The sequence below is a fragment of the Pristiophorus japonicus genome, chromosome 10 (assembly GCF_044704955.1).
Source record: "Pristiophorus japonicus isolate sPriJap1 chromosome 10, sPriJap1.hap1, whole genome shotgun sequence".
NCBI lineage: Eukaryota > Metazoa > Chordata > Chondrichthyes > Pristiophoridae > Pristiophorus > Pristiophorus japonicus.
This window is the reverse complement of record NC_091986.1, coordinates 48,875,847-48,903,630: the sequence shown is the minus strand read 5'-3', so window position 1 is coordinate 48,903,630 and position 27,784 is coordinate 48,875,847. Positions and strand designations below refer to the sequence as shown.

The 27,784-nt window shown below is 48.2% G+C and overlaps 2 protein-coding genes across 2 annotated transcripts in view; one reads left to right on the top strand and one right to left on the bottom strand.

Annotated features, from left to right (window-relative positions):
- The window catches only part of LOC139274985 (collagen alpha-6(IV) chain-like), a 401,423-nt gene extending 388,015 nt beyond the window's left edge, over nt 1-13,408 (bottom strand). Inside the window, exon 1 of the mRNA XM_070891802.1 lies at nt 13,154-13,408. The gene's annotated coding sequence lies outside the window, so the exon portion shown is untranslated. The remainder of the gene's footprint in view (nt 1-13,153) is intronic.
- Nucleotides 13,409-14,143: 735 nt separating this feature from the next.
- LOC139274984 (collagen alpha-5(IV) chain-like) overlaps nt 14,144-27,784 on the top strand; it is a 269,200-nt gene continuing 255,559 nt past the window's right edge. The window contains exon 1 of the mRNA XM_070891801.1: nt 14,144-14,402. Coding sequence (XP_070747902.1) covers nt 14,328-14,402 — 75 coding nt within the window. The 5' untranslated portion in view covers nt 14,144-14,327. The remainder of the gene's footprint in view (nt 14,403-27,784) is intronic.

The window sequence follows — 27,784 nt, the reverse complement described above, 5'->3', positions numbered from 1 at the left end:
GAGTTCTTGCTCAACTTTCTCCTTGAGTGGATATGGTACGGAACGTGGCTTGCAGTAAACCGATTTAGCGTCCTTCTGTACCCTGACACTCGCCTTGAAGCCTTGGATTGGACTGCGTGTCTCGTAGAACACCATCGGATAATTCTTGATGACATCATCCTTTGATGCAAATCTTGGTCCAACACGAAAAATCTCATTCCAATCCAGCTTCAGTGATCCCAACCAATTTCTTCCTAGTAAGGCAGGCTTGCCTCCTGCCACTATTAGAGGCAAGCTCTGAAATTGATCCTTGTATTTCACCGGTACGGTGATACGACCTACCACAGGAATGTTCTCTCCTGAGTAGCCTCGCAGCTGTATCTTGGATTTCTCCAGTGGGAAATCACGCAATTTGTTGAGGTATAGTGACTCCGGTACTACACTCACGGATGCACCAGTGTCGATTTCCATGGGTATCTTGAATCCTGCAACATATAGATTATGATGCTTTTCAAATCGCTGTCCGTTAACCTCGTGCTCCTGATGACGTTTAGCTCTAACATCTCCTCGTCCTGTTGTTTTTCTTCCATGCTATGTGGTCTCTGGGGATTTCTACTCATAGCATTACCCTTCAGTCGGCATGCCTTCGCAAGATGCCCAGTTTTCCTGCAGAAGAAACACTCTGCCTTCACATATGGACAACTTTGAGCAATGTGTTGTCCCAGGCACTGATAGCAGGACTTCAATGCTCTGTTACCATTTCCAGTTTCTGAGACTTTGGGGCCCAACTGCCTTTTACTTTTAACCTGCAGGCGATTCACCTCGGTTGTCTGATGACTGAAAGTAGTATGACATTCTCGGGAATATTGGTCGGCCATGCTCATTGACATAGCTGTCTGACAAGCTAAATCAAAAGTCAAGTTATGTGTTGTCAATAACTTTCTTCTGATCACATCATTTTTCATCCCACAAACAAAGCGGTCACGCAATGCTTGGTCCTGAACGTCTCCAAAATAACAATGAATAGATTTTTTAATGCTACAATGTACTCACTGATATTTTCTTCCGCCTTCTGATTTCGTATTCCAAAATGATAACTTTCAGCAATTTCCAAGGGTATGGGCTGTAGTGCTGAATCTGCTTAAGAGGTGTGTCCTTTGGCTTGTCAGGCACAAGTAAATTTATCAGGGTTTCATACACCTCAGGCCCTTCCTCAGTTAAGAAAATAGCCCTTTTTCGTTCCAACACCACCCGGTTCTGGTTTTCATTCTCGGGGACTTCAATTATATTATTTGCAGTGAAAAACATTTCTAGCCGATCCACATATGCTCTGAAACTTTCACAGTTGCGTTGAAATGCCCCCAAATGCCCTATTACCCCCACAGGTGTGGCCATCTGGACTCTGGCAGTTTAAACAAATGTGCTTGTAATTTACCTCAGATTTGTAACTGTTAATCAAAACAGAGAAGCTCTCAAAGTCTCTCTGTCGGCTGGCTGAATCCTCCACCAACAAAAATTTCAGCTTTGTTTTATTCGCTTAATCCCATCATCATCACCATTGTGATATTTCCAGAGAGCACACAGCACACACAGCTTTTAAGATGGCAGAAGCTTCCAGAAGTCTCTTTATTATAAACAGCACTGGTTGCAGTAACACAGGAGTCCACAGTGTGGAGCTACAGACATTACATCCCCTTGACATTCAACGGAATTACCATCGCCGAATCCCCCACCATCAACATCCTGGGGGTCACCATTGACCATAAATTTAACTGGACCAGCCACACAAATACTATGACTAAAAGAGCAGGTCAGAGGCTGGGTCTTTTGTGGTGATTGTCTCAGCTCCTGATTCCCCAAAGCCATCTACAAGGTTCAAGTCAGGAGTGTGATGGAACACTCTCCACTTGCCTGGATGAATGCAGCTCCAATAACACTCAAGGAGCTCAACACCATCCAGGACAAAGCAGCCCGCTTGATTGGCACTCCATCCACCACCTTCAACATTCACTCCCTCCACCACTGGCGCACCGTGGCTGCAGTGTGCACCATCTACAAGATGCAGTGCAGGAACTCACCACGGCTTCTTCGGAATCACCACCCAACCCGCGGCCTCTACCACCTAGGAGGACAAGGGCAGCAGGCACATGGGAACACCATCATCTTCAAGTTCCCCTCCAAGTTACATACCGAATCGGAAATATATCACCGTTCCTTCATCGTCATTGGGTCAAAATCCTGGAATTCCCTCCCTAACAGCACTGTGGGCTCACCTTCACCACACGGACTGCAGCGGTTCAAGAAGGCGGCTCACCATCGCCTTCTCAAGGGCAGTTAGAGATGCCCAATAAATGCCGGCCTTGCCAGCGGCGCCCATAATTCAGGAACGAATAAAAAAAAAGCTCCAGTCACCCTAAACCTTGCCTTTTGCCTTCGTTCAAAGTACTTGTATTTATTAATCAAATTTACAGAACTAGGAATGATTATGACCCAGAAACCAGAACCCCAAACTAGACCATTCTAACCAAACAACAGCTCATATTTCCACCATTAACATGGGCACTGATTGAAGTTGATCTGAACAAAATGTTCTTTAAATTAACATTATCACTTAAAGAGTCTTTGTAGAGTTGTATATGAGAAACTCTTGTGGCCAGTTTCCTTTTATAGGCAAACACTCTCTTCTGATTACATCAAGCTCTTGTAACTCAACTACAGCATCGCAAGCTTCAGAACTGTTTCATACTTTGATCAAAAGCCCTTCAGTTGCATGTGATGGCAACAAACAACCATGAACTTCGAAGGCCCTTTCATCTCTCCACAGCATTTAGGGTTAAGGTTAGGGCTCTTTTTTCCTGACACTAATCAAAAACTCTGTTGACGTCAGTAAAATGGAAAGTCCCGCAGAAAATCCTTTCCAGTTGATTTCCTGATGGATTGAGCAGCTGATTCATTCATGCCAGGAAGATCCCAGCTCCGACCGCTCCCCCCCCTCCCCCCCACCCCACCACCACCGCCGCCAGTCTGTTCTGAGTTAGCCGATCTTAGCTGGGGGGGGTGATGGGTGGCTAATAGTCAAAGCAGGGTTGGGGGCAGGAGAGGGAAATTGGCCAAGGATTCCACTCGTTTTCACTAGGATTGTGCCAGCACCAGCTCAGGCTCGGTGTGATGGCTCCCACAGTTCACCGAGATTTGGCCAGCGCTCATGGTACATTATCTCTGGATGGAGCAATGCCTTCAAGAGTGGAGGAGGCAAGGAGAGGGAGTAATTTGACATTGATGTGAGATATTACATTTCCTGGCAATTCCAAATTGAATTTAACTGTGGTGACGAGCAGTCTCCACCAAACATCTCCTCCAATTATACACTGGATCACCGAGCTGTGATTGCAATACAAGACTTTAAGGGTATATTCAATGATAAGCAAAATAGACCCAAATGTCCACAAATGAATGAATGCTCAAAAACTGTAAACTGAAAAAAGGACACTTAGTTGATCACAAGATAATTACGAATGAGGAAGGCCATTCTGCCCATCTGAATTCAACACTTGAAGCCTCCCTTGTGTCTCAGTGAGCAGAGCTGGACACAGCGCTCATGGTCCGGCCAGATCCAAGCCCCATATGATTTAATCATGGCTTCCTCTGACTTGTCTTCTACTCTTGGTTATATAGTTCAGCGTTCCATTGGCCTTGTTGAGTGATGTTCTGATTTGGTTGGACATGTTGAGTATCGATTCTACTAAGATTCCTAGGTCTCTTTCAGCAGAAGTTCATAGACCCCTACAGCACGGAAGAGACCTTTTGGCCCATCGTGCCTGTGCTGGCTCTTTGAAAGAGCTATCCAATTAGTCCCACTCCCCTTGCTCTTTCCCCATAGCCCTGCAATTTTTTCCTTTTCAAGTATTTATCCAATTCACTTTTGAGTGTTCTCATTTTATCTGCTTCCACTGCCCTTTCAGGCAGTGCATTCCAGATCACGCCTACTCGCTGCGTAAAAACTTCTCCTCATCTCCCCTCTGGTTCTTTTGCCAATTATGTTAAATCTATGTCCTCTGGTTACCAACACTTCTGCCACTGGAAACAGTTGCTCCTTATTTACTTTATCAAAACCCCTCATGATTTTGGTCACCTCTATTAAATCTCATCTTAACCTTCTCTGCACTAAGGAGAACAATCCCAGCTTCTCCAGTCTCTCCAAATAATTGAAGTCGCTCATCCCTGGTACCATTCTAGTAAACATTCTCTGCACCCTTGCCAAGGCCTTGACATCCTTCCTAAAGTTGGTGCCCAGAATTGGACACAATACTCCAGCTGAGGCCTTACCAGTGTTTGATAAGTTTGCTGATGATATAAAGCTAGGTGAGAATGTAAGTTGTGAGGAGGATGCAAAGAAATTCAAGGGGGTATAGACTGGCTAAGTCAGTGGGCAAGAACACGGCAAATGGAATATAATGTGGAGAAATGTGAAGTTATCCACTTTGGTAAGAAAAATAGAAAAGCAGGGTATTTTTTAAATGGTGAGAGATTGGGAAGTGTTGGTGTTCAGAGGGACCTGGGTGTCCAGGTACACGAATCATTGAAAGTTAACATGCAGGTACAGCAAGCAATTAAGAAAGCAAATGGAATGTTGGCCTTTATTACAAGAGGATTTGAGTAGAAGAGTAAAGATGTCTTCCTGCAATTAAAGAGGGCCCTGGTGAGACAGCACCTGGAGTACTGTGTACAGTTTTGGTCTCCTTACCTAAGGAACGATATACTTGCCATTGAGGGAATGCAACAAAGGTTCACCAGACTGATTCCTGGGATGGGGGATTGTCCCATGAGGAGAGATTGAGCAGACTAGGCCTATATTCTCAAAAGTTCAGAAGAATGAGAGGTGATCTCATTGAAACATACAACATTCTTACGGGCTTGATAGGGTAGATGCAGGGAGGATGTTTCATCTGGCTAAGGAATCAAGAACCAGGGGTCACAGTCTCAGAATAAGGGGTCGGCCATTTAGGACTGAGATGAGGAGAAACTTTTTCACTCAGAGGGTGGTGAATCTCTGGAATTCTCTAGCCCAGAGGGCTGTGCAGGCTCAGTCTTTGAGTATATTGAAGACAGAGATTGATAGATTTTTGGATATTAAGGGATTCAAGGGATAAGGTGATTGGCGGGAAGGTGGGGTTGAGGTAGAAGATCAGCCATGATCTCAGTGAATGGTGGAGCAGGTTCGAGGGGCTGAGTGGCCTACTCCTGCTCCTAATTCTTATGTTTAGCATAACTTCCTTGTTTTTGTACTCGATGGCTCTATTCATAATGCCCAGGATCCCGTATCAACTGCTTTCTCCATTTGTCCTGCCACCTTCAAAGATTTGAAAATTGTAGTTTCACCTTTAGGTATTTTAACACCATTCATGGAGTATGTATATTGCCCATGTTTTAACTTCCAATGTGCAGCGTGTCACTCTTCTCCAAGTTAAAGTTCCTCTGTCATTGCTCTGCCCACTTACATATTTTATCCAACTCATTCTGTACTCCCTGAGCTGCCTCCTCTGATTCCACAGGCCATCCTGGCTTGGTATCATTGGTCAATTGGACCGTGTTACACTGAGTTTCAGAATTCAGGTCATTGAAACTGGAGTGGTCTTGATGCCAATCCCTGGGACATTCCACTCAGCCGCTCCCCCCCAATATAATTCCCGTAACAAGAATCCACTCTTCTGTTTTTATTCCTCATCCAATTTCTTATCCATTCCAAAATTTTTATCTGAATCCCCTCAGTTGATCTGGTCACCTTTTTGTGTTGCACTCTATTGAATCCTTTTTGAGTCTTCTAAATGGTAGGACTCTCCAATATTGCACTTGAGATGGTTCAGTTTCACCACCATCCATTTGCAAATAGTTCAGCCAGAGCACTTGCCATGTTGTCTAGTCTATTGACATCATCACTTCTCAATGAAAACCACCTGGCTGCCAATCCCTTTATCTTACTTTACATCAAAGTCTAAATCATTCTGCACTTTATTGTATTCCAAACTTGTTGAATTTTCCTTTCAAGCACATGACTGACATTAAGTGCCCTCACTAACATTCTGGCTTACACAGTGTTAGACCGAAGAGCTCAATTTTTCCCAAAGCATTTTTTTGGCATGCTTGAAGAGTTACTCCCGATTTTTTTTGGCCCAAGTACGGCAAAAAAAAAGTGTTGTAAGTTTCCCCATTGGATCTCTTCATTTTGGTGTTTTGAGAATGGGCGAGAAGCTGGCGATCTGAAAAACCTTTTTTAATGCACACGCCTGAAATAACGCCCATTTTTGGGCGATAAGCATAAAAGTGGAGGTTCTAGCCCATAGCACCTTACCTCCAACCCCGCCCAGAGGCTGTCCTTTTGGTTTGGTTCGGCTCTGTCTCTCTCTCTCTCTCGCTCTGTCTCTCCCTTTCTCTCTTCCTCTCTCTGAACCGGGGACTGAGAATGGAACTGGACAGCCTTCCTGTGTGAGTGAACTGGGGACTGACTCTCTCTCTCTCTCATGGAACCGGACTGTGTGTGTGAACCGGGGACTGAGAATGGAACTGGACAGCCTTCCTGTGTGTGGGGACCGCGAATGAGACCGGACAGCCTTCAGGCAGGGTTGGAGGTAAGTTGCTGCTATGTGTTTTTCAATTCTTTCACTGTGTCCGGGCATCTGCTGCACCGCTTTCCTTACCTGCGCCGATTTCCTTAACTCTAGGGATGGTTTTTCAGGACAAGCCACATACGCTGGCCTAATCAGAACTGGAGTAACTCTCAGCTGGCCAAACTTCCCTAAATGGCCAGAAGTGGTGTAGGTGGCTGGTTACGCCCCCTTTGGCTGAAAAAAAAACTGACTTAAAAAATTGGTAACTAACTGAGTTATGCTGGTGCAAATTGATTGGGGAAACTGGGGATTTTTAAGTTAGGCCAAAAAAAGCAGCCTGCTCCAAAAAATCAGCGCAAATACTGGGGAAAATTGAACCTTTAGCTTCTCAAACCAGGAGCTCAAACAAAACCTTCTTGCTCATGGGTTTTTACAGCCCATGTACTTTTTGCACATTCCTCTCCCTCCCATCCAGTGTTAACGATAGAATTTTCAGCCATCCGATCCTACCGTTGTGAATTCCCTCTCTGAACTCTTCTGCTTCTCAGCTTTAAGTCTCAGCCCTGTTGCAGTGGGTAGCACCCTCGCCTCTGAGTCAGAAGGTCACAGGTTCAAGTCCCACTCCAGAGACTTGAGCACAAAAAATATAGGCTGACACTCCCAGTGCAGTGCTGAGGGAGTGCTGCACTGTCGGAGGGGCAGTACTGAGGGAGTGCTGCACTGTCGGAGAGACAGTACTGAGGGAGTGCTGCACTGTCGGAGGTTCTGTCTTTCGGATGAGTCGTTAAACCGAGACCCCGTCTGCCCTCTCAGGTGGACGTAAAAAATCCCATGGCACTATTTCGAAGAAGAGTAGGTGAGTTACCCCAGTGTCCTGGACAACATTCCTTCCTCAGCCAACATCACCAAAACAACTAACAGGCTCGTTTATTTGTTTGTGGGAGCTTGCTGTGCACACATTGGCTGCCACGTGTTCAGTGACTACACTTCAAAAGTACTTCATTGGTTGAAAGTGCTTTGTGATGTGCTGAGGTGCTGTAACACCAATGCAATTTCTTTCTTCCTTTCTCTCTCTGCCATGAAAAGCCATCAAAACCCACCCCTCTGTCATCTTTCTTAATTGCCTATTGGAGCACCAGCATCCTGTGCCTTTCTCTCTCTGTTATCTCCTGTTCAAGACGTTATATAAATGTGCGATGCTGTTCAGTATTAAATATAAATTAAAGTACTTTCTTCTTTCTATTCGATCCAAAAATCAAAGTGATGGAAAGATTGTGGGATTACTCTCTGTCCCCACACACTTTCTACACGAGCTCTGATCTGGTGATCATTAACTGCACTCTGTCTGGGATTAGAGTTTCCTGTGCAGTGAGTTTTATATCTAAATAATTGAATGGGTGTGCAGAACTGGTAGACACTAGCAATGGGCGATCAGTCCACGTGCATCTCTATAGGAGCCCCCATCCAAAGCGGCTTAGTGAAAAATAAAGGAAGCCGTTTTATTTCAATTACTGAGATCTTGTCAAAGGGCCATCAGGTTATTGAGTTAGGCAGCAGGAGAGGGAGGGACAGAAAGTCTAAATGTGAGAAGGAACTCAAGGTCAGACCTAACAGTAGTGACTTTAGTGAATGGGAAAATTTGAAAGCGTCATCAGAGAATAAATACAGCCATAAAATTGAAAGGAGCTAAGGGAAGGGGAGAGATCGAAGCAAGCTCTATCTTTAGTGTTCCTGGTTGGGAGCCTATAATGGCAGCCCTGGGGGATGTACGTGTCTGAATTCCTGATGTACTCTTAGAATAGAACACAACATGTCCACAAGAAGTGTACAAAAGTTGAATTCATCAAAAAAAATTTTTTCACCTATATTGGTGCCCCAGAATGTGAAGTTTCCCTGATGTATAGCAAGATCCCACAAACAATAATTGAGTGATTGTTAAATTGTTTTTGGAGGGGTTGTCAAGGGAAGTATATGGGTCCCGGGATAACTCCCTGATCTTCCAGTAGTACCGCAGCATCGTGGTGTCAGCCATGTCTCAGTGGGTAGCGCCCTTGCCTCCGAGTCAGAAGGTTGTGGGTTCGTCCCACCCTAGAGCTTGAGCACATAATCCAGGTTGACACTCCCAGTGCAGTGCTGAGGGAGGGCCAAATGGCCTCCTTCTGTACTGTAACCATTAATTCTATGATTCTACTGCCCCCTCCAACAGTGCAACACTCTCTCAGTACTGCCCCTCCGACAGTGCAACACTCCCTCAGTACTGCCCCTCTGGCAGTGCAACACTCCCTCAGTACTGCCCCTCTGGCATTGCCTGCGCTCCCTCAGTACTATCCCTCTAACGTGCAGCACTCCCTCAGTACTGCTCCTTTGACAATACAGTGTTCCCTCAGTACTGCCCCTTCGATAATGCTGCACTCCCTCAGTACTGACCCTCCAACAGTGCAGTGTTCCCTCAGTACTGCCCTTCTGACAGTACAGTGCTCACTCAGTACTGTCCCTTCGATAGTGCAGCTCTCCCTCAGTACTGCCCCTCCAACAGTGCAGCGCACCCTCAGTACCTCCCCCCCAACAGTGCAGTGCTCCCTCAGTACTGTCCCTTTGGCATTGCAGCGCTCCCTCAGTCATCATAGGCAATCCCTCGAAATCGAGGAAGGCTGGCTTCCATTCTAAAAGTGAGTTCTTAGGTGACTGAACAGTCCAATATGGGAACCACAGTCTTTGTCACAAGTGGGACAGATAGTCGTTGAAGAAAAGGATGGGTGGGACTGGTTTACCACACGCTCCTTCCGCTGCCTGCGCTTGTTTTCTGCATGCTCTCGGTGACGAGATTCGAGGTGCTCAGCATCCTCCCAGATGCACCTCCTCCACCAGGGATTGGGCCAGGGATTCTCAGGTGTCGGTGGGGATGTTGCATTTTTATCAAGGAGGCTTTGAGGGTGTCCTTGAAATGTTTCCTCTGCCCACCTTGCTTCCCTCAGTACTGCTCTGGTGTGTCAGCTACCAGCCGTGCCTATCGGAGTGGTACTCCTCTTGCAGTCATCCTCATCGTCCATCTCTGAATGGGCTTTGACACCTGATCTCGGTGACACGCGTTTAGTGCTGGTGCATTGTTGAAACAGCTTTTCACTGACACTGCATGTAATGGACAGCACAAAACAGAACATTCGGCTCAACTGATCCACACGAGTTTCTTCCCACCCTATCATAGAATCATAGAATCAGAGAATGGTGACAGCACAGAAGGAGGCCATTTGGTCTGTCGAGTCCGTGCTGACTCTCAGCAAGTCCCACTTCCTCTGCCCTTTCCCCTTGGCCCTGCAAATGTTTTTCTCTCGGGTACTTATCCAACTCCCTTTTGAAAGCAGTGATTGTGTCTGCCTCCATCACCCTTTCAGGTGGTGCATTCCAGATCCTAACCACTCGCTGTGTAAAAAGGTTTTCCTTATGTCCCCTTTGGTTTTTTTGCCAATCACCTTAAATTTGTGTCCATTGGTTCTTGACCCTTCTGCCAATGGGAACAGTTTCTCTCTCTATCTATTCTGTCCCGACCCTTCATGATTTTGAACACCTCTGTCAAATCTCCTCTCAACTTGCTCTACTTAAGGAGAACAACCCCAGCTTCTCCAGTCTATCCACCCAGCTTCATCTCACCCCATCAACATGTCCTTTTATTCCTTTCTCCCTCATGTGTTTATTTAGCTTCCCCCTAAATGCATCTATTCTATTTGTCTCAACCTCTCTCTGTGGAAGTCTCTCCTGAACTCCCTATTGGATTTATTAGTGACTATCTTATATTTATGGCCCCTTGTTCTGGTCTCCCCCACAAGTGGAAACATCTTCTCTACGTCTGCCCTATCAAACCCTTTCAGAATTTTCACCCCTCAGCCTTCTCTTTTCTGGAGTGAAGAGCCCCAGCCTATTCAATCTTTCCTGATAGTAATAACCTCTCAGTTCTAGTATTATCCATGTAAATCTTTTCTGTGCTTTCTCCAGTGCCTCTGTAACCAGAACTGCATACAGTGCTCCAAGTGTGGTCTACCCAAGGGTCTGTATGAATTGACCTCCATGCTTTAGTATTCTATTCCTCTAGACATGAACCCCAGTTATTTCCTTGCACTCATTATGGCCTTATTAAATTGTATAGCTACTTTTAGTGATTCGTGGAGCATAGATGCATTTAAGAGGAAACTAGATAAGTACATGAGGGAGAAAGGAATAGGTTAGTTTCCTTTGCCTTTCCGTCATTGTTCATAGGTTTATATATAACTTTCAGGGCTGCTGACCAAGGTCCGTGCGGCTCTTTGTCGGTCGGCGCGGACGCGATGGGCCGAAATGGCCTCCTTCTTCGCTGTAAATTTCTATGTTTCTAAGTTTCTATGTGATGATGATAGGGTGAGATGAAGAGGGGTGGGAGGAGGCTCGTGTGGAGCATTAACACCAGCACAGAGCAGTTGGGCTGAATGGTGATCAGAATGTCACACGATAAGGTGTCACATGATCAGATACCACATGATCAGATGACACATGGTCAAAACATCACATGATCAGGCGTCACATTACCAGATATCACAGAGTCAGAATGTCACATGGTCAGAACATCATGTGATCAAACCCGCAGGAATGCCGCCAATCAGAGCTGGCAACCCAAGCATGGGGCCTGTGCCAGTGTATATTAATGAATGGATTTGTACACAATATTATTGGTAATTTCAGGTAACAACATGAATGTCTCATTAAACACCACAAAATGACATTTCCATCATCAAGTTTCGAATGATATCACAGTATGTGCAGAAATAGAAGGAGTGATTTTAACCCGGGGTGGGAATCGGGGGTGCGGGGACAGTAGTGTGGGCAGAGGGGGAACCCCCGAGAGCGTGAGGCCCGGGAGATTTTAAACCCCTCCGGACCCCGACACTGAGTCCCACTCGAATCCGGCAGGAATTACATCAGCCCAGCAGGCCGGAGTGGAAGGTCGCGGGGTGTCAGCATACCGGTGGGAACCCATGGTTACGAACCCCGTCAAGGTCAGTGAGAGAAGTGGGGAGGGGGGAAATTGGCAAAGATCACAATCGGGGCAGACCCATGGTCGCTTTGTGGGTCAGGAGGAGCAGGCACGAGGTAGCCATTTAAATTAGGGCCATACACCCCCCCCCGCACCTCTGGGGCAAGCCTCCTTCAGTGCCTGGTTTCAGATAAGCTAAGATAGTGCTCAGAGTGGGTGCTGGAATACTGCGCAAACCCCTCTCTCGTCACACCCAAACTGCCGCACCTCCCCCCCCCACCCGCACCATTCCCACCAAGGCGGGGTGGAGGGGCTAAAATCAGGGCTAGAGAAAGCCAACAGCGTGCGAGAATTTTCCTGCTCTCCAATTGTATCGTGCTCCTCCAGCACAAAGCACCATTGCCGGGAATTTCCTTGGTGATCGGCAAGCGTAACATCGGCACAAGATCTGCAGAAGCCTCGTTTACATCTGCATCCAGGGTTTGCGCCGATCTTTCGCCAAAGTTACACTGGCCGATTGGTCAGCAACTCTCTCCCCTGAGGAAATTCCGGGTGATAATCTGAATCGGGAGTTAGAGCGGAAACGTTACAATGCATTGCTCCCAGGTGGAACTTCACTGGATGGGAGCATTGGCACTGAGTTGGCCCTATACAGACACGCCCATCCATCGCTGCTCCATAATGGGAGCGCAGGTCTCTGAAACTGTCAGATATTATGCTGGCAAAAATAACACAGCATTTTTCTGTTGGAAATTTAGCCAAGCCAAAGTAACAAATTGACAAAGATGCAACACTGAAAACAAACATGAGAGTTAATGTGAATGATTCGTCTTCACTTTTAATTGTCATTGAAATAGAACGATAGTTACATAAGACTCTTAAATATTCGAAGATATTTAGATACAGATTGTTGATTTTATGTAATTGCTGTTATTCCCCCCCGGAGATCCCATTCTCAGTCGGGATGGGCAGGATGGGAACTCACTGACACTGCACCTAGGAGACATTGCCCATCCCCGGCAGGTAAATGTCTCACTATTAGACCCAGCACCTCACTGCCTGAAGTTAACAGGTCTGGGGAAATGCTTACACTACAGAGAGGTGCCCAGCATTCAGTGCCCAACACCTCCATTCCCCACACACACACATTCCAGACCCACATACCCTGTGAGCACACTGTCAGATACCTCACACAGCAAGTCCAACCTCCAGAGTCACATCAACTCTACAATGAGCAGCTCGAACTATCTCCATCATTCAGCAGCTTGCTTTCGGACTCCCACCACTGTAACTGGGCTGTTTTACTGTTTGCCCTGGAATTGGTGAACTCCTCACCAGGACCATCACTGCCCCGAGGAGTGAGCTGGTGTGTGTGTGTTCTGTTCCAGGCGGGTAGTCAGAAATCACAGCACAGTGATTATCTTTGCTCAATTACTGCGGTATGGAGTGACCCTCCACCACCTCGGGAATCAGTCTCGGCACCTGGCCCTCTCCCCTGGCAGCTCCTCGCTCCAGCACACTGATCAACACTCGCACCCCCAGTATAACTGCGCTCAGCGTTACTCACCGCTGCCTCCAAACTCTGTGTCTGGGCCAGGAGCAGGATGGCTGGAAGCAGCCAGGAGCTCATCAAGCAAAACATCGGCTAGACTCATGCAACGTCTGGACTTTACATTGAAGGCAGTGATCCCAGCTCGGAGATGGAGGAGATAGCTGGAGCCTTGTGCCTCTTCTGGATCTTGCAGCGGCTTTGCTTAAGTAAAGTTAGAGAGTGGAGCGGTTCCTCAGTGTGTCGGAGCACAGATTGGCAGTGCCTGGGAATCTGCTCTCTGTTCCCAGTTTACATGCTCCTCCCACCTCGCTGATCCCAACCCTTAAAACATATTGCAGAGAGAAAGGGCTCTCAGTCTTAACCCTTCAGGGACTGGCTGCATTTTTCAACACTCACTTTAGATGTTATTCCAGCCATTAAATAACTGACTGAATTCTTTATTGTACTTTGGAATACCTGAGTCTCTTAAAGGATTAAAAAAAAACTGTAAAATTAAAAATGTTGAATATTTTAAGTCACATTAGTCTCTTGGCAATCTCCTCACATTTGAAAATATTTTTATATTGCCAATGTTGGTGACTAACAATTGTACAAACTCTCTCAGTGACAAAGCACTGATTCCTCAATCTGAAGAAATGTTCCTTCCCGATCTGTTCTGTCAGAAGCTCAGCGTTGGTTGTGATCTTCCAGTGTATATATAGCCACAGTTTGGGCTTTGGGAGCACAATATCAGACAAGGCAAATGTGTATCTGTAACAAAATCAATCGTGTAACATTTTCACCAGTGAGGGTGTATAGAAAAACCCGTGAAGTGAGTGTTAAAAATTCCCAAAGTACAATAAAGAATTCAGTCAGTTATTTAATGGCTGGAATAACATCTAAAGTGAGTGTTGAAAAATGCAGCCAGTCCCTGAAGGGTTAAGACTGAGAGCCCTTTCTCTCTGCAATATGTTTTAAGGGTTGGGATCAGCGAGGTGGGAGGAGCATGTAAACTGGGAACAGAGAGCAGATTCCCAGGCACTGCCAATCTGTGCTCCGACACACTGAGGAACCTCTCCACTCTCTAACTTTACTTAAGCAAAGCTGCTGCAAGATCCAGAAGAGGCACAAGGCTCCAGCTATCTCCTCCATCTCCGAGCTGGGATCACTGCCTTCAATGTAAAGTCCAGACGTTGCATGAGTCTAGCCGATGTTTTGCTTGATGGGCTCCTGGCTGCTTCCAGCCATCCTGCTCCTGGCCCAGACACAGAGTTTGGAGGCAGCGGTGAGTAACGCTGAGCGCAGTTATACTGGGGGTGCGAGTGTTGATCAGTGTGCTGGAGCGAGGAGCTGCCAGGGGAGAGGGCCAGGTGCCGAGACTGATTCCCGAGGTGGTGGAGGGTCACTCCATACCGCAGTAATTGAGCAAAGATAATCACTGTGCTGTGATTTCTGACTACCCGCCTGGAACAGAACACACACACACCAGCTCACTCCTCGGGGCAGTGATGGTCCTGGTGAGGAGTTCACCAATCCCAGGGCAAACAGTAAAACAGCCCAGTTACAGTGGTGGGAGTCCGAAAGCAAGCTGCTGAATGATGGAGATAGTTCGAGCTGCTCATTGTAGAGTTGATGTGACTCTGGAGGTTGGACTTGCTGTGTGAGGTATCTGACAGTGTGCTCACAGGGTATGTGAGTCTGGAATGTGTGTGTGTGGGGAATGGAGGTGTTGGGCACCGAATGCTGGGCACCTCTCTGTAGTGTAAACATTTCCCCAGACCTGTTAACTTCAGGCAGTGAGGTGCTGGGTCTAATAGTGAGACATTTACCTGCCCGGGATGGGCAATGTCTCCTAGGTGCAGTGTCAGTGAGTTCCCATCCCGCCCATCCCGACTGAAAATTGGATCTCCTGCGGGGGGGGGAGAGGGGGGAGGTGGGAAGAAATCACTCCATGACTTGCCCGTGTGGTGAGTGTTGAGAGAAGGACCGGTTCCGGGCTGGATCGGTTCCTGGCTGGATCGGTTCTGGGCTGGGGCGGTTCCGAGCTGGATCTGTTCCAGCCTGGATCGGTTTCGGGCTTGGGGGGTCTCTGGGCTGGAGCGGTTCTGGGCTGGTGGGATTCCGGGCTGGAACGGTTCTGGCCTGGATCGGTTCCGGGCTGGGGCGGTTCTGGCCTGGATCGCTTCCTGGCTGGGATGGTTCTGGGCTGGGGCGGTTCCGGGCTGGTGGAGGTTCAGGGCTGGGGAGGTTCCTGGCTGGATCGGTTCCAGGCTGTGGCGGTTCCTGGCTGGGGCAGTTTCTGGCTGGGGGTGGGGGGGTTCCTGGCTGGGTGGATTCCTGGCTGGATCGGTTCCAGTCTGTGGCGGTTCCTGGCTGGGGCAGTTTCGGGCTGGTGGGGGGTTCCTGGCTGGGAGGGTTCCTGGCTGGGGGGGGTTCTGGGCTGGGGCGGTTCCTGGTTGGGGGGGTGGGGGGGGCGTTCCTGGCTGGTGAGGTTCTGCGCTGGGAAGGTTCCTGGCTGGGGTGGTTCCTGGCTGGGGCGGTTGCTGGCTGGATTGGTTCCAGGCTGTGGCGGTTCCTGGCTGGGGAGGGGGTTCCAGGCTGTGGCGGTTCCTGGCTGGGGGGCGGTTCCTTGCTGGGGGGGCAGTTCCTGGCTGGGGGCGGGGGGTTCCTGGGTTCCTTGCTGGGGGGTGTTCCTGGCTGAGGGGTTCCTGGCTGGGGGGGTTCTGGGCTGGGGAAGTTCCTGGCTGGGGCTGTTCCTGGCTGGGGAGGGGGTTCCCGGACGTGGGGGGTTCTGGGCTGGGGAGGGGGTTCCTGGCTGGGTTGGTTCCTGGCTGGGGAGGGGGTTCCAGGCTGTGGCGGTTCCTGGCTGGGGGGCGGTTCCTTGCTGGGGGGGCAGTTCCTGGCTGCGGGGGGGGGGGGGTTTCCTGGGTTCCTTGCTGGGGGGGTTCCTGGCTGTGGGGGTTCTGGGCTGGGGAGGTTCCTGGCTGAGGGGCGGTTCCTGGCTGGGGCGGTTCCTGGCTGGGGAGGGGGTTCCCGGACGTGGGGGGTTCTGGGCTGGGGAGGGGGTTCCTGGCTGGGTTGGTTCCTGGCTGGGGAGGGGGTTCCTGGCTGGGGCAGTTCCTGGCTGGGAGGGGGTTCCTGGCTGGATTGGTTCCTGGCTGGTGGGGTGGGGGTTCCTGGCTGGGTTGGTTCCTGGCTGGGGCAGGATCGGTTCCAGGCTAGATGTGTGGAAAATCAAGTAATACCCGAACGTTCAGAGTTGACTCCCGGACTTGATTCCATTGCCTTAGGGGGACGGAAAGTGATTTTTTTTCCTCCAAATTGGGGGTGGGGTTTTATCTGTGTCTTTTGCCTCTTCCAGATGATCTCCTGGTTTCTGGTTGGCGGGTGGTGGGTCTAATCACAATGCTTGGGGCAGCCCTGGACCAGTTGAACTTTTCCTGCCCGTTATGTTTGTCTGTTGGTATTTACATGGAGTCAGGAATCTGTGATGAAGTCGCTTTGTGTTCCTGTCATTTTGTGTTAATGACAGGTAAATGGAGATGAATGGTGAGGAGATGTTTGGATGGTGATCTCTGGTTGGAGCTCTCTCAATGATTAGAGTTCAGCCTTTCCTCTGCAGGCTGCACTCACTCGTGGGTTATATAAAGCCCCTGCCTCTGGTGTACCTCCAACATAGCCCTTACAGCAAGCTCCTCGCAACATTGGACCTCGGAGATGGACCGGAGTTCCAGAGGGGTAATGGGAGTGGAGAGGGGGTGCTTGGGGAATTCAGAGTGGGGCACGGGTGCCACGCCCCCCAGGAAACCCCAACACTAGAGTGAAAGTGTGTCGATCTCCCCCAGCAGCCTGTGGGGGAGGGTCGAACCTCTGCACAGATCCTTGCATCGCGATGGAGGAGATCAGACACCGCTGTGCGAGGCAGTGCTGGACCAAGCTCGCACAGCACATTGAAGCACTGACCCATTCTGTGCCTCCCTTGGACTTACTTTTCTTTGTTGCTAAACTCACAGTCTATGATTCAAAAAGAACAATTACATAAACAATATTTGGCCTGCTCTGAGCGCTGGAACTCCCTCCCTATACCTCTCCTCCTTTAAGATGCTCCTCAACACCAACCTCTTCACCTGTCCTATTTTCTCTTTATGTGGCTCGGTGTCACATTTTGTCTGTTAACACTGCTGCGAAGTGCCTTGGGGTGTTTTACTATGTTAGAGGCACTGTATAGATGCAAGTTGTTATAGTTTTACTGCATTATCATTGTAGGTGTGTTGGTGCTAGCACCGGGAGTGAGTGTGTAAGAGAGAGTGTGAGTGTGTAAGAGAGAGAATATGAGTGTAAGAGAGAGTGTGAGTGTGTAAGAGAGAGTGAAGGTGAGTGCAAGAGAGGATGTGTGCGTAAGTGAGGGAGTGAGTGTGTAGGAGAGAGAGAGAAAGTGAGTGTAAGAGAGAGTGTGGGTGTGTAAGAGAGAGTGAAGGTGAGTGTAAGAGAGAATGTGTGTGTAAGTGAGGGAGTGAGTGTGTAGGAGAGAGAGAAAGTGAGTGTAAGAGAGAGTGTGGGTGTGTAAGAGAGAGACTGTGAATGTAAGAACCTGAGTGTGTAAGAGAGTGTGAGTGTGTAAGAGAGAGAGAATGTGAGTGTGAGAGAGAGTGTACAAGAGAGAGAGTGTGTGTGCGTATGTAAGAGAGAGTGTGAGTGTGTAAGAATAAGAATGTGTGTGAGAGAGAGTGTGTAAGAGAGAGAGAGAGAGGGTGTGTACGAGAGAGAGAGTGAGTGTGTAAGAGAGAGTGAGTGTGTAAGAGAGAGTGTGAGTGTAGGAGAGAGTGCGTGCGAGAGAGAGTGAGTGTACGAGAGAAAGTGAGTGTAAGAGAGAGTGGGATAGTGAGTGTGTAAGAGAAAGTGAGTGTGTAAGGGTGAGAGTGAGTGTAAGAAAGGGTCTGGGTGTGAAAAAGAGTAAATGTGTAAGAGCAAGAGCGTGAGTGTTCAAGAGAGAGTGAATGTGTAAGAAAGAGTGAGTGTGTAAGAGAGAGAGAGAGTGAGTGTGCATGAGAGACAGTGTAAGTGTAACAGAGAGAGTGTGTGTAAGAAAGAGTGAGTGAGTGTAAGAGAGAGGGTGAGTGTAAGAGAACGTGAGTGAGTGCAAGACAGAGTGAGCGTTTGTAAGATACTGAGTATAAGAGAGTGTGAGTGTGTAAGAGAGCGTGTGAGTGTGTAAAAGAGATAGTATAAGAGAGAGTGAGTGTGTAAGAGAGAGATGGTGTGAGTGTGTAAGAGAATCTGTGAATGTAAGAGGGAGTGAGTGTGTAAGAAAGAGAGTGAGTGTGTGTGAGAGAGTGAGTGTATAAGAGAGAGAATGTGAGTGTAAGAAAGAGTGTGAGTGTGAAGGGGAAGAGAACGTGGTTGTAAGAAAGCGTGTGAGTGTGTAACAGAGGGTGTGAGTGTGTAAGAGATAGTGTATGAGTGTATAAGAGAGTGTGAGTGTGTAAGTGTAAGACTGTTGGTGTGTAAGAGAGAGTGTGAGTGTGAGTGCGTGCGTGATAGAGAATGTGAGTGTGAGAGAGAATGTGAGTGTGAGAGAGTGTGTGTAAGAGAGTGTGAGTGTGTAAGAAAGTGTGTGTAAGTGAAGGAGTGACTGTGTAACAGAGAGAGTGAGTGTGTAAGAAAGATATGGAGTGTGAGAGAATGAGTGTGTAAGAGAAAGTGTGGGTGTGTAATAGAGAGCGAATGTGAGTGTGAGAGAGAGTGAGTGTGAGAGACAGTGTGAGTGTGTAAGAATAAGAGTGTGGGTGTGTACGAGCATGTGAGTGTGTGTGTGGGAGTGTGTGTAAGAGAGAAGGTGTGAGTGTGTAAGAGAGTGTGAGTGTGAGTGTGTAAGAGAGAGTGTGCGTGTGTAAGAGATAGAGTGTGTGTGTAAGAATGAGAGTGTATGGGAGTGTTTGAGGGAGCGTGTGTAAGAGAGAGAGGGTGTGAGTGTGTAAGAGAGTGTGTGTGTGTAAGTGTGTGTGTGAGTGAAGGAGTGAGCGTGTAACAGAGAGGGTGAGTATGTAAGAGAGAGACTGACTGTGAGAAAGTGAGTGTGTAAGAGAAAGTGTGAGTGTGTAATAGAGAGAGAGAATGTGAGTGTAAGAGAGTGTGTGAGGAGTGTGAGTGTGAGAGAGCGTGTGAATGTGAGAGAGTGGGTATGTAAGAGAGCGTGTGAGTGTGTGAGAGTAAGAGTGTGGGTGTGTGAGAGAGTGAGTGTGTAAGGGAGAGAGAGTGTGTGTAAAAGAGAGAGTGTGAGTGTAAGAGAGAGAGAGAGAGAGTACGAGTGTAAGAGAGAGAGCATGTAAGAAAGAGAGTGTAAGTGTTTAAGAGAGTGTATGTAAGAGAGTGTGAGTGTATAAGTGAGGGTGTGAGTCTGTAAGACAGAGTGCGAGTGTGTAAGAGAGAGAGAGACTGAGTGTAAAAGAGAGTGTTCAAAAAAGTGTGAGTACGCAGGAAGGAGAATGTGGGTGCAAGAGATAGTGTGACTGTGTGAGAGAGTGTGAGTGTGAGAAAGTGCCTAAGGGAGAATGTGAGTGTGTAAAAATAAGAATGAGTGTGTAAGAGAGCATGTGGGTATGATAGAGTGAGTGTGTAAGATAGTGTGGGTGCGAGAGTGTGTGTGTAATAGTGTGAGTGTGTGAGGGAAAGAGTGTGAGTGTGTAAGAGAGAGAGAGTGAGTGAGTGCAAGAGAGTGAGTGAGTAAGAGAGAGTGAGTGAGTGCAAGAGTGTGTGAGTGTAATAGTGTGAGTGTGTAAGAGTGAGCATGAGTGTGTAAGAGTGGGTGTGGGTGTGTAAGAGAAAGTGTGAGTGTGTAAGAGACCGTGTAATTGTGTAAGTGAGAGAGAGGGTGTGTGTAAGAGCGAGAGTATGAGTGTAAGGGAGAGGGTGAGTGTGAAAGAGAGAGTGTGTGAGTGTGTAAGAGAGATAGTGTGTGAGTGTGTGAGAGAGATTGTGAGTGTGTAAGAGAGGGGGTGTGGGTGTAAGAGCTAGAGTGTGAGTGTGAAAGAGAGAGGTGTGAGCGTGTAAGAGAGATTGTGAGTGTGTAAGGGAGAGAGTGTGAGTGAGAGAGAGTGCATAAGAGAGAGAGTGTGAGTATAAGAGAGAGTGAGTGAGTGCAAGAGAGAGTGAGTGAGTGTAAAAGAGAGTATGATTGTGTAAGAGACAGTGTGCATGTGTAAGAGAGAGTGTGAGTGTGTAAAAGAGTGTGAGCGTGAGTGTGTAAGAGAGAGTGTGAGTGTGTAAGAGATAGAGAGTGTGAAAGAGAGTGAGTGTGTAAGAGAGGGTGAGTCCATAGGAGAGAGATAGTATGAGTGTGTAAGAGAGACTGTGAGTGCGAGAGTGTGATTGTGTAAGAGAGATTGTGTAAGAGAGAGTGAGTGCGTAAGACAGAGATGGTGTGAGTGTGAGAGAGCGAGTGTGTAATAGAGAGCGTGAGAGAGAGAGTGTGAGTGTGAGAAAATACGTGGGTGATTGACATGCACACTCTCTAAGAGAGAGTGAGTGAGTGTAAGAGAGAGTGTGAGTGTAAGAGAGAGTGTGAGTGTGAGAGTGAGTGTGTAATAGAGAGTGTGCATGTAAGAGAGAGTGTGAGTGTGTAAGAGGGAGTGTGAGTATGTAAGAGAGACAGTGTGTGTGTAAAAGAGCATGAGTGAGTGTAAGAGAGCATGTGAGTGTAAGAGTGAGTGAGTGCTAGGGAGATTGTGAATGCATAAGAGAGAAAGACTGTGAGTGTAAATGTGAGAGTGTAAGAGAGAGTGTGGGTGTGTATGTGATGGTAAGAGTGAGTGTACGAACGTGTGAGTGCATGTGAGTGAGTGTGTGTAAGAGAGAGTGTGAGTGTGAGATAGTGAATGCGTAATATAGAGTGTGAGTTTGTAAGAGAGTGCGTGTAAGTGAAGGAGTGAGTGTGTAACAGAGAGAGTGAGTGTGTAAGAGAGAGACTGAGAGAGTGAGCGTGTAAGAGAATGTGAGTTTGTAATAGAGAGAGAATGTGAGTGTAAGAGAGAGTGCGAGTATGAGAGAGAGCGAGCGTGTGTGAGAGTATGTAAGTGAGAGTGTGGGTGTGTAAGAGAGAGTGTGAGTGTGAGAGAGTGAGCATGTAAGAGAGAGTGTGAGTGTGAGAGAGTGGGTGTTTAATAGAGTGTGAGTGTGTAAGAGGGTGTGTGTAAGTGAAGGAGTGAGTGTGTAACAGAGAGAGAGTATGGCAGAGAGAGAGAGAGTGTGACTTTACGAGAGGGAGAGTGTGAGTGTAAGAGAGAGTGTGAGTGTAAGACAGAGGGTGAGTCCAAGAGAAAATGAGTGAGTGCAAGAGAGAGAGGGTGTGGGTGTAAGAGCGAGAGGGTGAGTGTAAGGGAGCGTGTGAGTGTGGATGTGAAAGAAAGTGAGTGTGTAAGAGAGAGCGAGTGTAAGAGAATGTGAGTGTGTAAGAGGGAGTGAGTGTAAGAGAGAGTGAGAGAGAGTGTGTGTGAGAGAGAGTGTGTGTGAGAGAGAGTGTGAGTGTGTAAGAGAGAGCGAGCTAAGAGAGAGCGAGTATGTGCAAGAGAGAAGTGCAAGTGTAAGAGAGGGGATGAGTGTAAAAGAGAGAGGATGTATGTGTAAGAGCGAGAATGTGAGTGTGAAAGAGAGTGTGTAAAAGAGAGAGAGTGGGTAAGAGAGAGATAGTATGAGTGTGTAAGAGAGACATGGAGTGTGAGAGAGTGAGTGTGTAAGAGAGATTGTGAGTGTCTGTAAGAGTACGAATGTGTAAGACACAGTTTGAGTGTGTAAGAGAGAGAGAGCGCGAGTGCAAGAAAGAGTGAGTGCGTAGAGAGAGAATGTGAGTGTAAGAGAGAGTGTGAGTGTGTAAGAGAGAGAGAACATGAATGTAAGAATGTGTGAGTGTGTAAGAGAGAGCGTGAGTGTGTAAGAGAGAGAGTGAATGTGTAACAGAGAGAGTGAGTGTGTAAGAGAGAGTGAGTGAGTTTAAGAGAGAGCGTGTATGCAAGAGAGAGTGGGTGAGTGCAAGAGAGAGTGGGTGAGTGCAAGAGAGAGTGAGTGTGTAAGAGAGAGTGTGAGTGTCAGAGAGAGAGGGTGTGGGTGTTAGAGCGAAATGGTGAGTGCGATTGTGGGTGTGAGGGAGAGTGTGAGTGTGAAAGAGAGTAAGTGTGTAAGTGAGAGTGAGTGCATAAGAGAGAGATGGTATGAGTGTGTAAGAGAGACAGAGCGTGAGAGAGTGAGTGTGTAAGAGAGATCGTGAGTGTGTGAGTAAGAGTGTGAGTGTATAAGAGAGAGTGTGAGTGTAAGAGAGGGTGTGTGAGGGTGTAAGCGCGAGAGTGTGAGTGTAAGGGAGAGTGTGAGTGTGAAAGAGAATGAGCGTGTAAGAGAGAGACTGAGCATAAAAGTGTGAGTGTGTAAGAGAGAGCGTGAGTGTGTGAATAAGAGTGCGAGCGTGTAAGAGTGAGCATGTGAAAGAGTGTGAGTGTGTAAGTGAGGGAATGTGTATAAGAGAGGGAGTGAGTGTGTAAGAGAGAAACTGAGTGTAAGAGAGCGTGAGTGTGTAAGAGAAAGTGTGAGTGTGTAGGAGAGAGAGAATGTGAGTGTAAGCGAGAGTGTGAATGTGTGAGAGAGAGTGTGAGTGCGAGAGTGTGTGTAAGAGAGAGTGTGAGAGAGTGCGTGTGTAAGGGGGTGTGGGTGTGTGAGGGTATGAGTGAGTGTGTACGAGAGTGTGTAAGTATGCGAGAGTGAGTGTGTAAGAGAGGGTGTGAGTGTGAGAGGGTGAGTGTGTAAGCGAGAGTGTGAGTGAGCAAGAGTAAGAACGTGAGTGTGTAAGAGAATGTGAATGTGAAAGAGTGAGTGTGTAAGAGGGAGAGGGAGTGTGCAAGAGAGTGTGAGTGTGTAAGAGGGAGAGGGAGTGTGTAAAGGAGAGAGTGTGTGTAAGAGAGCACGAGAGTGAGTGTATGAGAGAGTGTGTGTGTAAGAGAGTGTGTGCAAGAGAGTGTGCATGTATAATTGAGGGAGTGAGTGTGTAAGAGAGAGTGTGAGTGTGTAAGAGAGAGAGACTGTGTATAAGAGAATGTGTAAGCGAGTGTGAGTGTGTAGGAGAGATAGCATGTGAGTGTGTGAGAGAGTGTGATTGTGAGAGAGTGTGTAAGAGAGAGTGTGAGTATAAGAGTAAGAGTGAGTGTGTAAGAGAGAGTGTGAGTATGAGAGAGTGAGCGTGTAAGAGAGAGTGTGAGTGTGAGAGAGTGACTGTGTAAGAGAGATTGTGAGTGTGTGAGAGTGAAAGTGTGAGTGTGTAAGATAGTGTGAGAGAATGTGTGTAATTGTGAGTGTGTAAGCGAGGGGGTGTGAGTGTGTAAAAGGGAGAGAGTGTGGCTGTAAGAGAGAGTGTGGCTGTAAGAGAGAGAGAATGTGAGTGTAAGAGAGAGGGTAAGTGAGTGCAAGAGAGAGTAGGTGAGTGTAAGAGAGAGTGTGAGTGTATAAGAGAGAGTGTGTGTGTAAGAGAGAGATAGGGCTAGATTTTACACTTTTGTGCAGATTGCCCAAAAATGGGCATTATTTCCGGCGTGGGCGGTAAAAATGGGTTTTACAGATCGCCGGATTCTCACCCATTCTCAAAGCACCTAGTCTCCATTTTTGAAATTGGGCATCACCGTGAGCGATATGAAATGGACGGTAGCGTTAAATCTTTCTGACCTTCTACCGGAAAGTGTCGCCATCCTTAACAAAGGCATGGCATGCTCAATTCCCGCGATTCAGGAGATCAAGGGTCATCATGACATGCGCAGAAGAGGAGACAGAGAGAGAGGGAGCTGAGAAGGACTGAAAGCGTGTGTGGCTGTGGTATGTGCTTGATTGGCTGTTCTGGGCGGCATGAGGGAGATTCACCAGCAGCAAAAAGCCTACTAAGCACCAAGAACATAGTTGGCATCGAGTTTTTGTCCAACAAATAAGATGTAACATGGAAGGGATGGAGGAGGCCCTGGAGCTGGTAGCCAGAAACACTGGTGGCAGAGGGATCCCAGTGGTCCCGCAGCGTGGCACTGCAGCCGAAAGTGCTGCACCCCCATTGCCAATGACACATGAGAGCCAGGAGCAACATCTTGCTTCAGGCTCAGATCACGTTCCCACCGAGGGACCGTCCTCCACCCCAACCGGAGCCATGTGATTTCCTGGGAGAGGCAAAAACCAGATAAAAATCCAGGCCAATTTAGGGAGAAAAAATCTGGGAAAATTCCTCTCCGACCCATCCAGGCGATCGAATCTAGTCCAGGGGATCACCCTGGCCATATTCTATTCCCTGCAGTACTTACTATTATATCTGCGCCGTCCAACAAACGGTCATCCAGTCTAATCCCAATTACCAGCTCTAGGTCCATAACCCTGCAGGTTGCTGCAGTTTAAGTGCCCATCCAACCATCTCTTAAAAGTGGTGAGGGTTTCTGCATCCACCAATCTTCCAGGCAACGAGTTCCAGATCCCCACAACCCTCTGTGTGAAGAAGCCCCCCACCCCCCACTCAAATCCCCTCTAAACCTTCCACCAACCATTTTAAAACTATGCCCCCTCGTAATAGACCACTCCACCAATGGAAATAGACCATTACTATCCACTATGTCCAAGCCCCTCAATATTTTGTACACCTCAATAAAGTCTCCTCTCAACCTCCTCTGTTCCAATAGGAACAAACCCAGCCTATCCAATCTGTCCTCATAACTAAGATTCTCCATTCCAGGCAGCATCCTAGTAAATCTCCTCTGCATCCTCTGTAATGCAATCACATCCTACCTATAGTACGACGACCAGAACTGCATGCAGTATTCTAGCTGTGGCCTTACCAAAGTATTGTACAATTTAATCATAACCTCCCTGCTCTTATATTCTATGCCTCGGCCAATAAAGGCAAGCATTCCTATGCCTTCTTAACCACCTTATCCACCTGGCCTGCTACTTTCAAGGATCTGTGGACAAGCATTCCAAGGTCCCTTTGTTCATCTACACTATTAAGTGGCCTACCGCTTAATGTGTACACCCTTTCCTTATTAGCCCTCCCAAAGTGCATCACCTCACACTTCTCTGAATTAAATTCCATTTGCCACTGCTCTGCCCACCTGACCAGTAGATTGATATCCTCCTGTAGCCCATGACTTTCTATTATCAACCACACAGCCAATTGACATCCCATTGTTCCCATAGAGAAATAGGGAGGGGGGTGGGGGGGGAGAGAGAGACAGACAGAGAGAGACAGACAGACAGACTGACAGAGACAAAGAGAGACAGAGAGAGACAGAGGCAGACACAGAGAGACAGAGAGAGATAAAGACTGAGAGAACAGAGACAGAGATGGAGAGAGGCATAGAGTCACAAACAGACCAAGGGAGAGAGAGAGAGATAGATACAGACAGAGATATAGACAGTCAAAAACAGACAGAGAAACAGACAGAGGGGAGAGAATGTGAGAGACAGACAAGAGGAAGGGAGTGTGAGAGACACAGAATGAAAGAGACAACGAGAGAGCGCGAGTGAGAGACAGAGAATGAAGGACAGACAAAGAGAGGGAGCCAGAGGGAGAGAGAGGGAGTGTGAGAGTGCGCAATGTTCAGTGAAGCTTTGTGGAGTGAGGTGCAAGTACAGACAATCCCCAGTAACAGGAGCAGTCACTGGGCTAAAGCATTTGTTGCCAAAAATTCACCGCCGCTCTGCTGCACAAAAACGCTTTCATTCCAGATTCGATATTGGGGTAATATTATAAACCGGCGCTGTAGGCGTGCAGGGGGACAGATGGAGGATCTGGACAGGCAGCTCAATGAGGCTGGTAGCATTGTCTTGGAGGATCTCACTGAGTTATGGATTTCCATTCCTGATTTAGGCTCCCAGGGGCAGGGTTCCATGCAGTGGTTTGACTCCATTCCGCCCACCAATCAGGTGGATTTTAGCCACTGATTGGTCACGGTGGAAATCCATTGGAGGCCACACATCGGATGCCAACACCTGTGCCCGATTTCCCGCTCCAAATGCCTGTCGCACTGAGATCTAATGGGATCACCAGATCATGAACCGCACGCCTCAGCCTCTGCCCTGTAAGAGTACGGTGGCCGAATGGTTACAGTACTGGTTGTGAGTTCGAATCCCACCACGGCAACTGAATTTGATAAATCTTGGCCGTTTGTGACTAGCCTCAATAAAAATGACCATGAAGCTGTCAGATTGTTGTAAAAACCCAACTGGTTCACTCATGTCCTTCCGGGAAGGGAACCGGTTGCCCTTACCCGGTCTGGGTCTACACGTGACTCCAGTCCCACACCAACATGATTGACCTCTGGGCAATAAGGGAAGGGCAATAAATGCAACCTTTGCAGTTGTTGCCCACATGCTACGATCAAATACAAAGAAGTGTTTCTTCCACTGCTGCCCGAGGTGAGCTGTCCAATTGAGGGTGCGATCCAAGAGTCCTCGATGTACAGAAGCATGGCCAGACACGATGGAGAGCTCGCTCACACTACCACAGCCTGTGACCAGGTCCGGTTTTGAGGTAGTGGGAGTCTGTAGCCCTCCCTCAGTTTGCAGCAATCTGCTTTACAACAACTTTTTGTTTATAATGCTCACAATATGCTGAGGCTCCCCATGAGGGTGCTCCCAGCAGGGCAGCACACTTCATAATGGGGGGAGCTTCGAAACATATGTCCACCTGTAATAGAGAAAACATCTCTGTCTCTGCTCTTTTGGGTATCTAATTCTCTGTTTGTCTCTGTCTTTCTTTGTATCTCTCTCAATCTGTCTCTCTCTCTGTCTCTCTGCGCATCTCTCTCTCTTTCTCTCTGACCCTCTCCGATTGTCTCTGTCCACTGATGCCCCCCCCACTGTCCCCCCACTGCCCCACCCACTGACCCCCTACTGACCCCCCCCACTGAACCCCCCCACTGATCCCACACTGACCCCCCACTGCCCCCCCCACCCCCACTGACCCCCCCCACTGATCCCCCACTGATCCCCCACCCACACTGACCCCTCACTGACTCCCCCCCCAACTGACCCCTGCACTGAGCCCTCACTGACCCCCCCCCACTGACCCTTCACTGCCCCTCCCTCCCCACTGACCCCCGCTGGCTGCTCTGTTCCTGCCCACCCCATGATCCCATTTAAAGGATGCCAAGTTCGGGGCTGCTCAGGGCACAGAGGATGTCTCTCCCAGCCGTCCAACTCACTGCCACTTCCTGAGCTGCACTGTGGAAGGAGGGAATAGTCCCCATGGAGCAGCGGTAATGACTCTGTGTCCCCTGTGGAGCGAGGGCTGGTGATCACACTCGGACTCTGGGGAACTTCTGTCCCTTTAAGAAAAACTCTGCATAACCTTTCACCACCTCAGGGCGTCTTAAAGCCAACAAATTACTTTTGAAGTGTCGTCACTGTTGTAATGTAGGGAAACACAGCAGCAAATTTGCACACAGCAAGATCCCACACACAGGGTGGGTGCGCAGAAGTTCCGGTTCATTGGCACAACGGCCTGGAGAGGAGTATTCTGGCGGGGTCTCCTTTCTCACCATTATTGTTTCTTTCTCACTGTTCCCGCAATCTCTGTTCCCCGCTTTGACCAACCTCTTGGAGTGCCTCTTACACACATCCTTTTGCCACCGCTCCCGATTTGTAAGTCCAGCGTGTGCAATT